The 12700-nt window shown below is 43.4% G+C and overlaps 1 protein-coding gene across 7 annotated transcripts in view; it reads right to left on the bottom strand.

Annotated features, from left to right (window-relative positions):
* adck1 (aarF domain containing kinase 1) overlaps nt 1–12700 on the bottom strand; it is a 71637-nt gene that overhangs the window by 7636 nt on the left and 51301 nt on the right. For 4 of the 7 annotated variants that reach the window (XM_089005203.1, XM_089005201.1, XM_089005202.1 and 1 more), the window contains exon 9: nt 6587–6784. The exons of 1 other annotated variant lie outside the window; for it this stretch is intronic. In XM_089005203.1, the coding sequence (XP_088861329.1) occupies nt 6587–6784 (198 nt within the window). Of the gene's footprint in view, nt 1–1025; nt 3517–6586; nt 6785–12700 lie in introns of those variants that run through there. 2 more of the 7 variants (XM_089005207.1, XM_089005204.1) reach the window with 2 other exon arrangements.

The following is a 12700-nucleotide window of genomic DNA, read 5'->3' as shown; positions in this document are numbered from 1 at the left end:
CGCGGCCCTCGTGAGGATAACGCGGATTGGAAAATGGATGGCTGGAGGAATAATAAACATGAATAATGACACCAGGATTGGCCTATTTGGCCGCAGGACTATCTGGTCAGAATGGTAATTCAACATGCCATCAAAATAAGATAAACTGCATATACAAAGTGCATGAAAAATACAACTCATCATCGACACATGTTGTGCAGAGTGGGCCTGTTGCGTGGGAATCTCCCATTGAGATAAATACGTATTTAGGGCTCTTGATATGTCTGTTAAATTTAGGAAGCATTTTTATTTTTTCGAAAGGTGTATGCTACTCTTCTGACACCTTGGTGGGCCTTTTCTCCTTCTCACAGAAACTTTCCAAAGGCCTTTTTTTTCTAATTTTGCTCGCTGCTGTGTTTCATTTTAGCGGTGACTTATCACGTGACTGTGAACAACGCCATCACCTCCATCAAGAGTGACAACTGATGTAACAAAGAATCTGGTAATTTTTAAAAAGAAAACACCTTTCAGACTCCAAAATCAATAAAACGGAAGTAATGTCAGTTATTTTTTTTTTTCTGTGCAGCCCGGTACCAAAAAAAGTTTGGGGACGAATGAATTGGATTGGATTTGCCTTTATTAGTCTCGCAGTGGAGAAATTTACATTTCACAGCAGCAAAGTTATGAAAGAAATGAAAGTAGAAAAGCAAAACACAGGAGCTGCTGGAAAGGCAGCCACTCTCGCGGCGCCGTCTTGAAGTCAAAAGAACAAAAAAAACACAAAATAACAAATAACATGACAGCACAAAGACACAGAGAGAGTCAGAGTACTTGCTGACGGCTGCCTACTCGGGCGCCATCTTGGATCAGTGCCGGTCCGCAGCCCGGGGATTTGGGACTGATGATTTCGACCAGGGGTTTCCAAAGTCGGTCCTCGAGGGCCGCTGTCCTGCCTGTTTTCCAGGTCTCTGTGGAGCAACACACCTCAAATGATCAGCTCATCAGCCAGCTCTGAAGCGGCATCAAAATGGTCCTGATAATTTGAATCAGGTGCGTTGCTCTACGGAGACCTGGAAAACAGGCAGGACAGCGGCCCTCGAGGACCGACTTCGGAGACCCCTGATTTAGACTATGTACTTTTTCACAATCAATCAATTCAGAGACCCAGAAATCAACTAACGTACTATGAAAAATATCTTATTGGCATGATGCATTAAATAAAGGCCTTCATCATAAGAGAGAACTTAGCTTGCTGGAATACAGTCTACTGCAATCGAGCAAACAAACATTCCCCGCCACGATTGAAAAATATGCACGATACACATTAGGATACAAAAGAAAATATCTCATCCTAAGAATGTGATAAATATTCACCGCAGTCACAACAGCAGCAATTTGTACTACGTTTGAAGAATTACAATTTATAGTAATTATAGGAGGAAATATAGCAAGCCTCAGAGCTGTCAGTGGGACCGACACAACTGTTCTCATTAGCATCTGAAAGTGACAATAAGGAATTTCATAGCAAGCGCAGCAATAATAGGAAGTACAAAAGGCAAAAGGAACACAGCCAGCAGAAATTGGTGAGAGTAATTTCAGGTTTTTCTCTTTAATGGATGAATCGAAGTTGTTTTATGCAATAGAGGTCTCAGAGTGGTGGGCGGAACGAGTAAAATGTCTGAATAAGTAATTTACTTTTATCGCAAAACAGTTCTCATCCCTTTTGTTGGGGGACAGCTATCTCAGAAAAGTACACTTTCCAAGGATAACCTTATCAATATACCTCATGCTAAGAGGGAAAAAAACAATAGCGGATATATAAAAATAAAATGATTGCTAACTCTCAGTGAACATCGTGTTGTCGGTTAATCGACTTGTCTAAGATTATCCTAACTAGGGTCGAGGGAAGCTACACGAACTATGGTGTGCATGCACACACACACACACACACACACACACACACACACACACACACACACACACACACACACACACACAAGAGAGAGAGGTGCATAACCTCCCCACTCCCTTTCATTCTCCAATTTTTGGGGGTCCATTAGCCTGCCATGCATATTTTGGGGATGAAGCCAAGCAGCCCCTTGGAGAACAAGCAAACTTCACATATGAAGGCCAGATCCCACACCGAACCCATGACCTCTGCACACAGTTAGGTCGACAAGCTAACAGTCCGCCATCGAGCAATCCACAGGGTTTCTGTGTGGTATTAAAATTGGTTTGATGAACTGAAACTTTTTGATGTGAAAAATATGCAAGGAAACAGAAATAAGGAAATGTTAAATGCCATTTCACAGCACCATATACAGTAACATCCGACTTACGAACGGGTTCCGTTACCACAAAACGGCCGTATGTCAAACGGTCAAGATGCATTCAAAATAGCCGACGCGAGGTTTATAGTACAGGATAGTATACAATGTCAAACTGTTGTTTTTAAAGAATGTTTTCTATTCAGTACTTTACATTATATACCAAACTGCTTACAGTTCAATTATAAATCTTATAACTTTTAGTGTCATTTTTATCATTTTATATTTTGTATTATTGATTTTTAGTACTGTGTCGTTCTGCTGACCCAAATACGCCCGGCTTCCGTCCATACGTGCTGTTGAAAAATCGTTCTCCCTGCTAACGGAGAAGCCAGAAGAGGTCACCTAACACACACGCTCGGACTCAGGCGGACGCCAAAGCAAAAAAGTTCGACCTATTTACCTCTCCCCGGCCGTACCCCGCGCCAACCTGCGGCCTGACCATCTGCAACGCTGACTCGCCCAACCCACCTCACCGCGAAGCAGAACGAACTGTCTCAAAGAGGCAGCGGCGGTGACCGTGAGCCCGGAGCGGCGTTTGCGTCGCGGCGATCCCACCCGCATGAGCGCCGACGGCCACCCGCCTCGGACACATCACAAAATTGTCTGACGCGTTTGTGAAGAAACAGTCATTTTGTGCTGTTATATTCTCTGTTAAGATAAATGAGACATAATGGTGAATGTTGAGCGGATGTGGCAACCGAGCCACAACGCTACATATGGTCCTTTGACAGCGATAAAAAAAAAAACAGTTCTTCTACAATGCTGAGAGAAGCGGTTGCTCTTGGTGCCCCCGCAAATAAACACCCTACTTGTTCAATATTGTCAAATTCGGATTGACAGCTGAGGGCGGGGCCACGCCTCTCCCCTTCCACCACCTGCTGTCATTTCCTTCATCAGGACACCGGGTACTAAAACGGGAAGCTGTCAACTTGTATTTGTACTTTGATTTACCCTGGACTTTCTATATCTTCAGTGCTCGTGTTTTACCCGGTCCGAGGCGCCCCCCCCCCCATATTCTGTAAGTGGTATTATCTTTCGGGATTGTTCCTTTTCTCCACCACCATGTGCGAGTTCCTTTTCGCCATTGCCGTAGTATGCGGGTCGGGTTTCCCTTTGCCCCCCGACTCGTCGTTTTTGATATTCTTTATTTTTCCCCTGGTCTGGCGGTCGTGGTCGTAACTCGCGCCAGTCGTACATCAGATGTTACCTGTATACCAGATAAAGATAAAGCAAGTAAAAACAAACTGTGGTTTTCAAATGACACTTCTAAAAATATTCAAAGCTACAGGTACCTGGCTCTATGCGAAAAAGTAATTGTCCACTACATCTAAAAATTGGTCTGGCCAACCTCAGCGGCGCCAACTGAGATCAAACATTTTCTCTAACTCAGTCTGATTTCTTCACATTCCTGTGGATATATTTTTAATTCAGCAACACTGGAAGGTTTTTCAAGTCATGCCACAGTATTTTAATCGGATTCAAGTACGTCCTTGGTTGAGGTAACACCGAAACCTTGGTTTTATCAATATGCAGGGATAAGCATGAATATCCATTTCTGTCATTTAAAAAGTAAATAAATAAATAATACTCTCAATGCATGTCTGAAATGCTGATGGCCAATTCCAGTAAAAATGACAAAAATGGACAGACATGGATGGCAACGATTCATTTTTAAGACATTTGGAAGTTCACATTGGGATGTATTTCCGATCGTTGTCCTGCTGCATAAGCAAGGTACATGCTCTTCACATTCCAGTGATACAATCACTGCAATGTTGCATTTTTGGTATAAAGTTCTTTTTTTCTGAAATGAAGTCAAACATTAGCTTTGCTGTGGTGATTAAAAACAAAAAAGCAAGATTAATCATGATCGGTAAGTAATTGAGCTAATTAATCAAATCAAAAATGACTGAAAAAACAAATAAAAAATATTAATAATAAAAATACATTAATTTCATTATTGGGGCAGCTCAAAAGATTGACGCCGTTGTCCACCACATTTGTTTTGGAGGTGGTGAAAGGCGACCAGGTGGTGAACGGTGACCATGCAATCGAGCGTTCCTGGGTAGCACAGAGGGGCGCTGTACAGGTCAGATATCTATCACGAAGGCAAATATGTTTGTGTCATGATCTGGTTAGCGACCAACGGGGGGCGCTGTCGGCCCCGCCTACACCTGCACAGGTGCTGGTCGTCCCAATCAGATTAGCGACCAGCGGGTAGCGACGTCAGCCCTGCCTGCAGCCTCGCAGGTGCTGGTCGTTTAATCATTGACACTTAAAAGGACACCTGGCACGACCATCCGGTGCCGATTCATTGTTTGTTTGCTGCATGCATTGTGTACGTGTTTGTTTAACCTTGGCGGACTTTTACATTTGGTTTTCTTTTGCTACTTTGTATTTTTTCCATTCAGATCATTTTGATGTTTGACATTTTGTTACTGCTGACCTTTATTTTAATACAATTTGTCAAACAACCTCCTGCTCCCTCCTGCCTGCTTTTTGGGATCCGCACCCGCCATCACCACCTTGCAAACCGTGACAGAATGAATCGGCCAACCATCGGATCCCGCAGGTACATCGGACCCGTCTCATTTCCACCCTGTGCCTGGCAATGCTACGTCCACGTTAGCGCAAGCCTCGTCGAGTTTGAATTGCGTCACTCGACGAGCCGCAACGTCCACGTAAACGTCCGTCCGAGACCTCCTTCCAGGTGGCCGTCCAGGGTGACACTGGGTGACTGGCATTGCACGCCCACGTCCAGCCACGCTGTCGTCGTGCATGACGAATTGAGTCTCATCCACGACGAGCCGTGCAACGTCCGCGTCAACGTCAGTCCGAGACCCCACTCACCGCTGGATCCCGGAGCGGCTCTGGACTGGTCTCGTTCCCCCGGAGCCGGGCAGTTCACGCCCACGTCGGCGTCCGGCCGAGACCTGGTCCCATACGGCCGTACGGGGTGCCATTCTGCGCCTGGCAGTTCGACGTCCACGCAGAGCCATCCGCCGTCGCGTGAACGCCCACGACAATCCGTGCCGCGTCTTCGTCCACCCCAGGCCGAGTCCCGTTCCCATCAGGCCGCCGCCCGTCGTGTGCTGGAGAGGCAGCGGTTGCCCTCTCCACCGACCGTTCCCTGGCGAGTGGACCTTTTGGGAGACTGTTGGGACTTCTGGAAGCAGCCCCTTGAAGGGAGGGGTACTGTCATGATCTGGTTAGCGACCAACGGGGGGCGCTGTCGGCCCCGCCTACACCTGCACAGGTGCTGGTCGTCCCGATCAGATTGGCGACCAGCGGGTAGCGACGTCAGCCCTGCCTGCAGCCTCGCAGGTGCTGGTCGTTTAATCATTGACACTTAAAAGGACACCTGGCACGACCATCCGGTGCCGATTCATTGTTTGTTTGCTGCTTGTTTGCTGCATGCATTGTGTACGTGTTTGTTTAACCTTGGCGGACTTTTACACTTGGTTTTCTTTTGCTACTTTGTATTTTTTCCATTCAGATCATTTTGATGTTTTACATTTTGTTACTGCTGACCTTTATTTTAATACAATTTGTCAAACAACCTCCTGCTCCCTCCTGCCTGCTTTTTGGGATCCGCACCTGCCATCACCACCTTGCAAACCGTGACAGTTTGAATGCTAGCATGTAGAGCAGCCCTCTCCTCACGTCACGATATATATATGAAAAAGGTGTTGAAATGAGTGAGTAAAATGTGACGCTCTAATGCACTAACAGTATCCGCACAGAATATTTTTTCTGTCTACCGGCCGTAGTGCAAAATTATATTTAGAATCAGAAAAAAAAACATTGATTTTTTTTTCTCTCCTGGGATCGTGAAAACACCCATTGATGCAGCAAGAGTGCATCATTTTAACAGCAACTGAGAAATGTGTTGTGCAATCAAATGCTAACAGTTGAATGCTGTCCACCTGAGATGGGGTGGAAGAGACTTCATGTGGCAGAAATTTATTCTGTGCTTTTTCTTTGATCAATTTGTCTTCCAGATTTTAATTGATACTTTACCCGATAGAGCAGCGATCGGTTCCCAACCCTTGGACTGCAAGTATCTGATGATTGATTGATAGATTGATTGATTGATTGATTTTGTAACTGATTAGAGAAGTGACCGTTTGCAGAATGGAAACTAGAAGTGAGAATCAGGATTTGTGCCAAGAGCCAAGTTGTGGCTAAAATGTTATATAAATAAAACTGAGTTGAGTTGTTCAGAATTCGAGTTCCTATTTCCTGTTGGAAATCTGTCCAACCAATAGAAAACCTACCTCTGAGTGTGTGACAGGTACAGAACTGATACCGGAGTTGACGGCAGTCCAGGAACGAGCGGTGAGTACACAAGCAAACAGTGGATATAGATCTCCAGCTCCTAGTTTGCGACTGTAATGCTCCACTCCGGCCATGTCCTGTTGAATCAGAGCCTGCCAAAGTTGGCAGTAGTTTACTCTGAAATCTGGTTGTAAGACCTAGGTACAAAAAGTATTAGTAGTAAGTAGTAAGTAAGTGACAATTGCTTGTAAAATTAAATACATAGTATAGTATATATTGCGTTGTAACCAAAACATGTTTTTATTTCTTATATTTTCTTGAATCAGCCATGATGTTTGCACTGGAGACAGTGCCAATGAAGAAAAGACAGGAATCCGAGCTGGAGGTAGCTGAGATGAAGATGTTGAGGTTTTCTTTGGGAGTGACCAGGTTGGATAGGATCAGGAATGAGTACATTAGAGCAGTGTTTTTCAACCTTTTTCAAGACAAGGCAAATTTCTTCCATTGAAATTATCTCGGGGCACACCCCCAGCTGAAAATGTGGGGGAAAAAGTATTAACTGTTAACATATGCTTTTTTTTCCCACATTTTTATTATATTATTAATAATTAACAATATACCAGCCACAGCATACACAAAACACATAATGTGCAACACAATATGACAGGTCATAACATATTGTTAATAACAATTAAAAAAAATACATAACAATATGTTATATTGGTAATATAAGCTTTTTTTAAACGTTGAAGAATGATGTTATATTATAACATAGGATTTAACTAAACACAAAGAAACAAGTATAGGAGACGCCAGCGTGTCGTCATTTGTTATGATCACGTGGTCGGCCGCTAACTTCCGGTAGGCAGAAAGCCTACCAACACAACAGTTGTTAGCGAGTGCTATCATTGTTTTGTAAGCTTATGCGTTTCATTTTCGGTTTAGATCAGGCATGGGCAAACTACGGCCCGCGGGCCGCATACGGATCGTTAGGCTTTTTAATCCGGCCCGCCGAACCTGCCCAAATTATAGTAAAAACAGTGTCTGAAACTCATGACAAAAAAAATTAGCGGACAACAGGGCAGGTAACTGAAAAGTTGCCTGCACCATTTTTCACAACTTGAAGCACAATGAGACAACTAATCACATTAAAAAACATTGTCACAAAGTATAAAGTTTTTTTTAATCAAGAATGTACCTACTACAAATGCTACCTTGCTTAATTTACGGTAAATGTGCATGGCTAGATTTTGCTGCAGTAGTCGATTGTCATTGTGGTGCACAATGCAACGTTTGCATTGCTTCCTACGAACCACTAAGCCCCTTTCATAAGTCTCACGTACACTTTACAGTTGCGGTTTAATGTAAATTTACGTTTTGTAGCGTCACATATGTTGTTAGCTTCTTTTGAATCTTTCTTCTGGGCTGAGGTTCTGTGCATCTATTTTGGAAAATTATATGCAATTGCACGACTTTATAACGCTTGCGAAAGTCCGGAAGAAAGAAGCAGGCTTCTGATTGGCTGCCGTGCCGAGTATGCAAATTTCACTGCAGGAAGCCGATGTCTGTGTGCTCGGCGACGGTACACGTGTATTGTTTGCGTGTGAAGGCGCAGGTGTCAGTGAGGAGTTTGTTGAGCGGTCAGGACAAACCATCTATGATTGGCGGAATTTAACAAAAGTAGGTATTATTGAGCTTGAATATTTCGTTGTGGAATAATATGTTTTGAATGTTGAAAGTGATTCAAATTTTCAATAAATGTTGATTTCTTTAACTTTGCCCCTTCAATGAAAACTTATTAAAAACAGACGCAATCTTGATGAATCACAGTGCATATGTTATTTTAATCTATTTCCATTTCCTCCTCCAAGTATCTGCGAAATAGTATGTAAACGCCATATTTCTTGAGACAAATTTATTAACTGATCTGGGATATTTTTCACATTTGAAAGACAGTTAATAAATTGGGTTCTTACTGTGCTATGAGGTTTGTACACACTACATTTAAAGGACAACCGGCGCCATTTTTTTGTGTTTCCCACTGACAGCAGAAAAACGTTCTATAGCATCTAAAACACCCAAAACAGGCAGACTGATATTTTTAGTTATATGATAAACACCAATAAAAATGACTTCAAAATGAATCCGGAAATGGCCAGTTTCAGAAGGTCCCACCCCCTTGTTCGTGACGTCATGCCAAGACGTCTTGCCTTGCTCGAGAATCAAAACAATGGCTTCAGATTCGGAGATGATGTTTTCTTGTTACTCATCCAGTTATGAATATGATTCAAATAGTTCTGAAGAGGAAAGCATAAATGTTTGCAATCGTTTAAAGAAGTCCTTCCGTCTCAGTTTGAGGCGTCTGGACTCCAATGTAGCAGCCAGAAAATGCACAAAATGGCGCCAAAGCTCCGTTTTAAATGGGCTAATTTGTCAGCTGGGAATTTGTGTCAGCGAATATCAAATAGTTGTCTTGGTGAAACACACAACGATTCACCATGGCGTTATTTATGTGTTTTCCTTCTAATTTTCAACACGGATCAACACGAAGTTTTCAGATCAAACAAAGTACCCAAAATGCATTGTGTGTCGCTTTCTCGGTCAGGGGAGGTCCAAACGTGACGTCACATGGGGATCGTCATCAACTCGAAAACAAGACTTCGTGAATATTCAGTGCAAGTCTTAGAACGTAAACTATAGCTATATGCTGTGGAATCTTTGTAAAATACGCTCAGTCAAAGTCATTTGAAGTGATTTTATAAATTATGCCTTGTTCGGAGGCGTCGGTTGTCCTTTAATGCTTTAGGTTTAGTATTTCCGGCCCAAACACTCCCTCCAAATGCTCCTGGCCCGGCCCCTCTGTCAAATTTTAGAACCCAATGCGGCCCGCGAGTCAAAAAGTTTGCCCACCCCTGGTTTAGATGAATGAAAGTCTTCGCATTTTAGTACAATGGTGATATCGCGTGTGGTTGTATAAAACCTTAGCCATGTTAACTCCTGATAATTCAAAGAAAAGGTATCAGCGAGCACAGCGTCGGCAAGATGACAGGCAGACGGCAGCAAGGATCCAGCAAGAAAGGAACAACTTTGCCTCAATTCTCCTGGGACTAACTGTACCAGTAACATTGATCACGAAGAAGGGGATTCATGCAGAAAAAGCAGTCGAGCGTGTTAAAAACTAAGATTCTAAGTACAACTATGAGAATTAATCTTGTGCCTCCGTTTGACAATATTATGACAATATGCTGTTGTTGCGCTCTCCACTATGGTAAGGGAGATACGGTGTTGTGGGATCCAGAAAAAAAACCCACAAGGCAAGCAGTGCTATACGTCTTGACTCAACAGTGGTTTACTTCGAATGCCCAGATGTAATGCAAACGTATGCGAACAACATTTTCCTGTCCAACGATCTAAATCGGTCCGACACGAAACACTAACCGAAGCAGGCGTTCCTTGTTTAAATAAACATTTTCGATATTTTTCATTTGTAAACCAATAGAACTACACGGATGTAACCAAAATATGAAATAAAATACTTTACAACCTGTCACATACTCCCCCTCAAAATAGATGTTGTCCCCAACATATGTACTAGTGAATACATAAATGCGCTGGACGACATGCCCAAAACAATTACGCACGGTATTATGAACTGCATCCAAATATGAACTATAATAATGAACAGTTTACAGACTGGAACTCTTTTCATACATTCTGTTTACATTATAACAATCAACAATTCACAGACTGGAACTCTTTTCATACATTCCGTTTTACTTATACAGGGCTCATCAGGGTCTTCTTGTTTCCATCTCACTGTTCTATTCTAAGTGTCGATTAACCATTTCTGTAGTATTTCGTGGCATAATAGGGGTGTGCGCCATACATCCAAGGCATTGTCTGTTCACCATGATATGGTACTGTCCCTACATTGTAGCAAGATGGCGAACCAAGGCGATCATACGTGAATACCTTGGGTCTCCTGTGTTCTCGTCGTGGCCGTTGATTTCCCCCAATATCAGGATTACTGGGGGGTGGCTGGGGAAAAGGGGGGACACACTGTCACAGGTGGATCATTTTCCGGACCAATGTTGCCCTCCTGAGATTGGTCAACTTCCGCAGCTCCCGGCTCCGTCCCCGGCAGTTTATTCCCCAGTTGATTGTCATCATGGTGGGTTGTCTCCACAAAGCTCACGTCCCGCGGTTCTGGTGAGTCTGGTCGGGTGCTCTGGCGATGCAACACTGGATAATACTCATCCTCCTCATCATCCTCTTCCGGATCCATTTCCGGCATCTTGTTCGGTCGTTGCCGAGTGGACTTTTCCTTGGACTGGGACTGTAGTGAAGTCTCTAATGGCAAATGATCACATGGCAGCAAGAGATTGCGGTGGAGTATCCTAGATCTGCCCTTCCCCCTCTCAGGTTTCAGCTCATAAACTGGAATGTCTTGGCTGACTTGACGAACCACTGTATGAACAACATCCTCCCAGTGGTTTCTCAGTTTGCCTGAACCTCCACGTGGGGTTAAGTTTCGAACCAGAACACGATCACCGGGCAACAGGGTAGAATACTTTAGTTTACTGTCATATAGTCTCTTACTCCTGGCAGCAGCTTTGTTGTTATTTTCTTGCGTGATCGCATACGCTTCCTCCATGCCCTGTTTCCACTTCTTCACATAGTCCTTCTGGTTGGTTTCACCCTGGTTAGAGTCTGGATTCAAACTAAACAACATATCAACTGGCTAACGTGGTGAACGTCCATAAAGTAAGTAAAAAGGTGAGAACCCTGTCACCTCACTTTTGGTACAGTTGTAAGCATAAACGAGTTTGTTTAGTGAGTCTTTCCAGTTACTCTTTTGTTTCTCTGTCAGTGTCTTTAACATCTGAATCAGTGTTCGATTAAATCGTTCAACCTGTCCATTTCCCTGTGGATGGTAGGGGGTTGTCCTTGAACCCGCAACCCCACAATATTCCTTCAGTTGAGCAAAAAGTTGATTTTCAAATTCACCACCCTGATCATGGTGAATTCGAAGGGGGAACCCAAACTTTAAAGCATAGTCATTAAAGATTTTGTTTGCCGCTGTTTTGCCAGATTTGGACGTTGTAGCATAAACTTGAGCGAAACGTGTAAAATGGTCTACTAGCACAAGCACGTATTCATAACCACCCTTACATTTGTCAAGATGCAAAAAGTCAACGGAGACAAGTTCAAAAGGCTGAGTAGTCACAATATTAGTGAGAGGGGCTCTGGTCTCACGGTTGGGCTTTTTGTGTTTTAGGCACACACACTCTCTCAGTACATAGTCCTCTATTTCTTTTTGCATAAAGGGCCAGTAAAAACGATCCCTTACAAGGGAAAGAGTCCTTTCTACACCATGGTGGCCCATTTCATCATGCAGCTCTTTTAACACTGTCACCTTGTGTTTTTCAGGAAGCAGTAGTTGGGTTCTGTTTGCCGTTTTTCTGTACAAAACACCTCTGTCATTAAAGTGTAGCTTGTCCCATTCCCTCACAAGACAAACAACTTGAGGACAATGCTTTCTTAGTTCAGTACCTAGCGGTTTCGTCTCCGCCAGTTTGTATCTAATAATATGTCCTATAATGGGGTCAGTCTCTTGATCTAGCTTGATCTGTCCAACAGTCAATGGGGCTATCGGTGTGTTTAGTGACACCTCGGCACACGTAGCTGAGATTCCCATAGACCAAGCTGCACAAGACTCGTTCTGTTGGTCAACCGCTTGTACGGCAGCACTCACAGCATCATATGACATTTCTTTTGTACATCCTTCCATATATGTTACCATATCAAGGGGCATCCTAGATAAACTGTCTGCATCAACATTTTCCTTACCAGGACGATATTTAACAGTAAAATTAAAATCAGAAAGTTCTGCGACCCACCTGCACCCAGTTGCATTTAACTTAGCAGTCGACAGTACATAAGTGAGTGGATTATTGTCACTATACACAGTGAAGAATGGTGCATAGTACAAATAATCACGAAACTTGTCTGTGATCGCCCACTTAAGCGCCAAAAATTCCAACTTGCCCGAGTGTAAGTTATAATTCTTCTCAGCTGCAGTTAATGTCCGAGAGCCATAGGCTATCACGCGA

The sequence above is a fragment of the Hippocampus bargibanti genome, linkage group LG09, assembly GCF_051943395.1.
Source record: "Hippocampus bargibanti isolate YZ-2025 linkage group LG09, ASM5194339v1, whole genome shotgun sequence".
Classification (NCBI taxonomy): domain Eukaryota; kingdom Metazoa; phylum Chordata; class Actinopteri; order Syngnathiformes; family Syngnathidae; genus Hippocampus; species Hippocampus bargibanti.
This window is presented reverse-complemented; position numbering and strand designations above follow the sequence as displayed.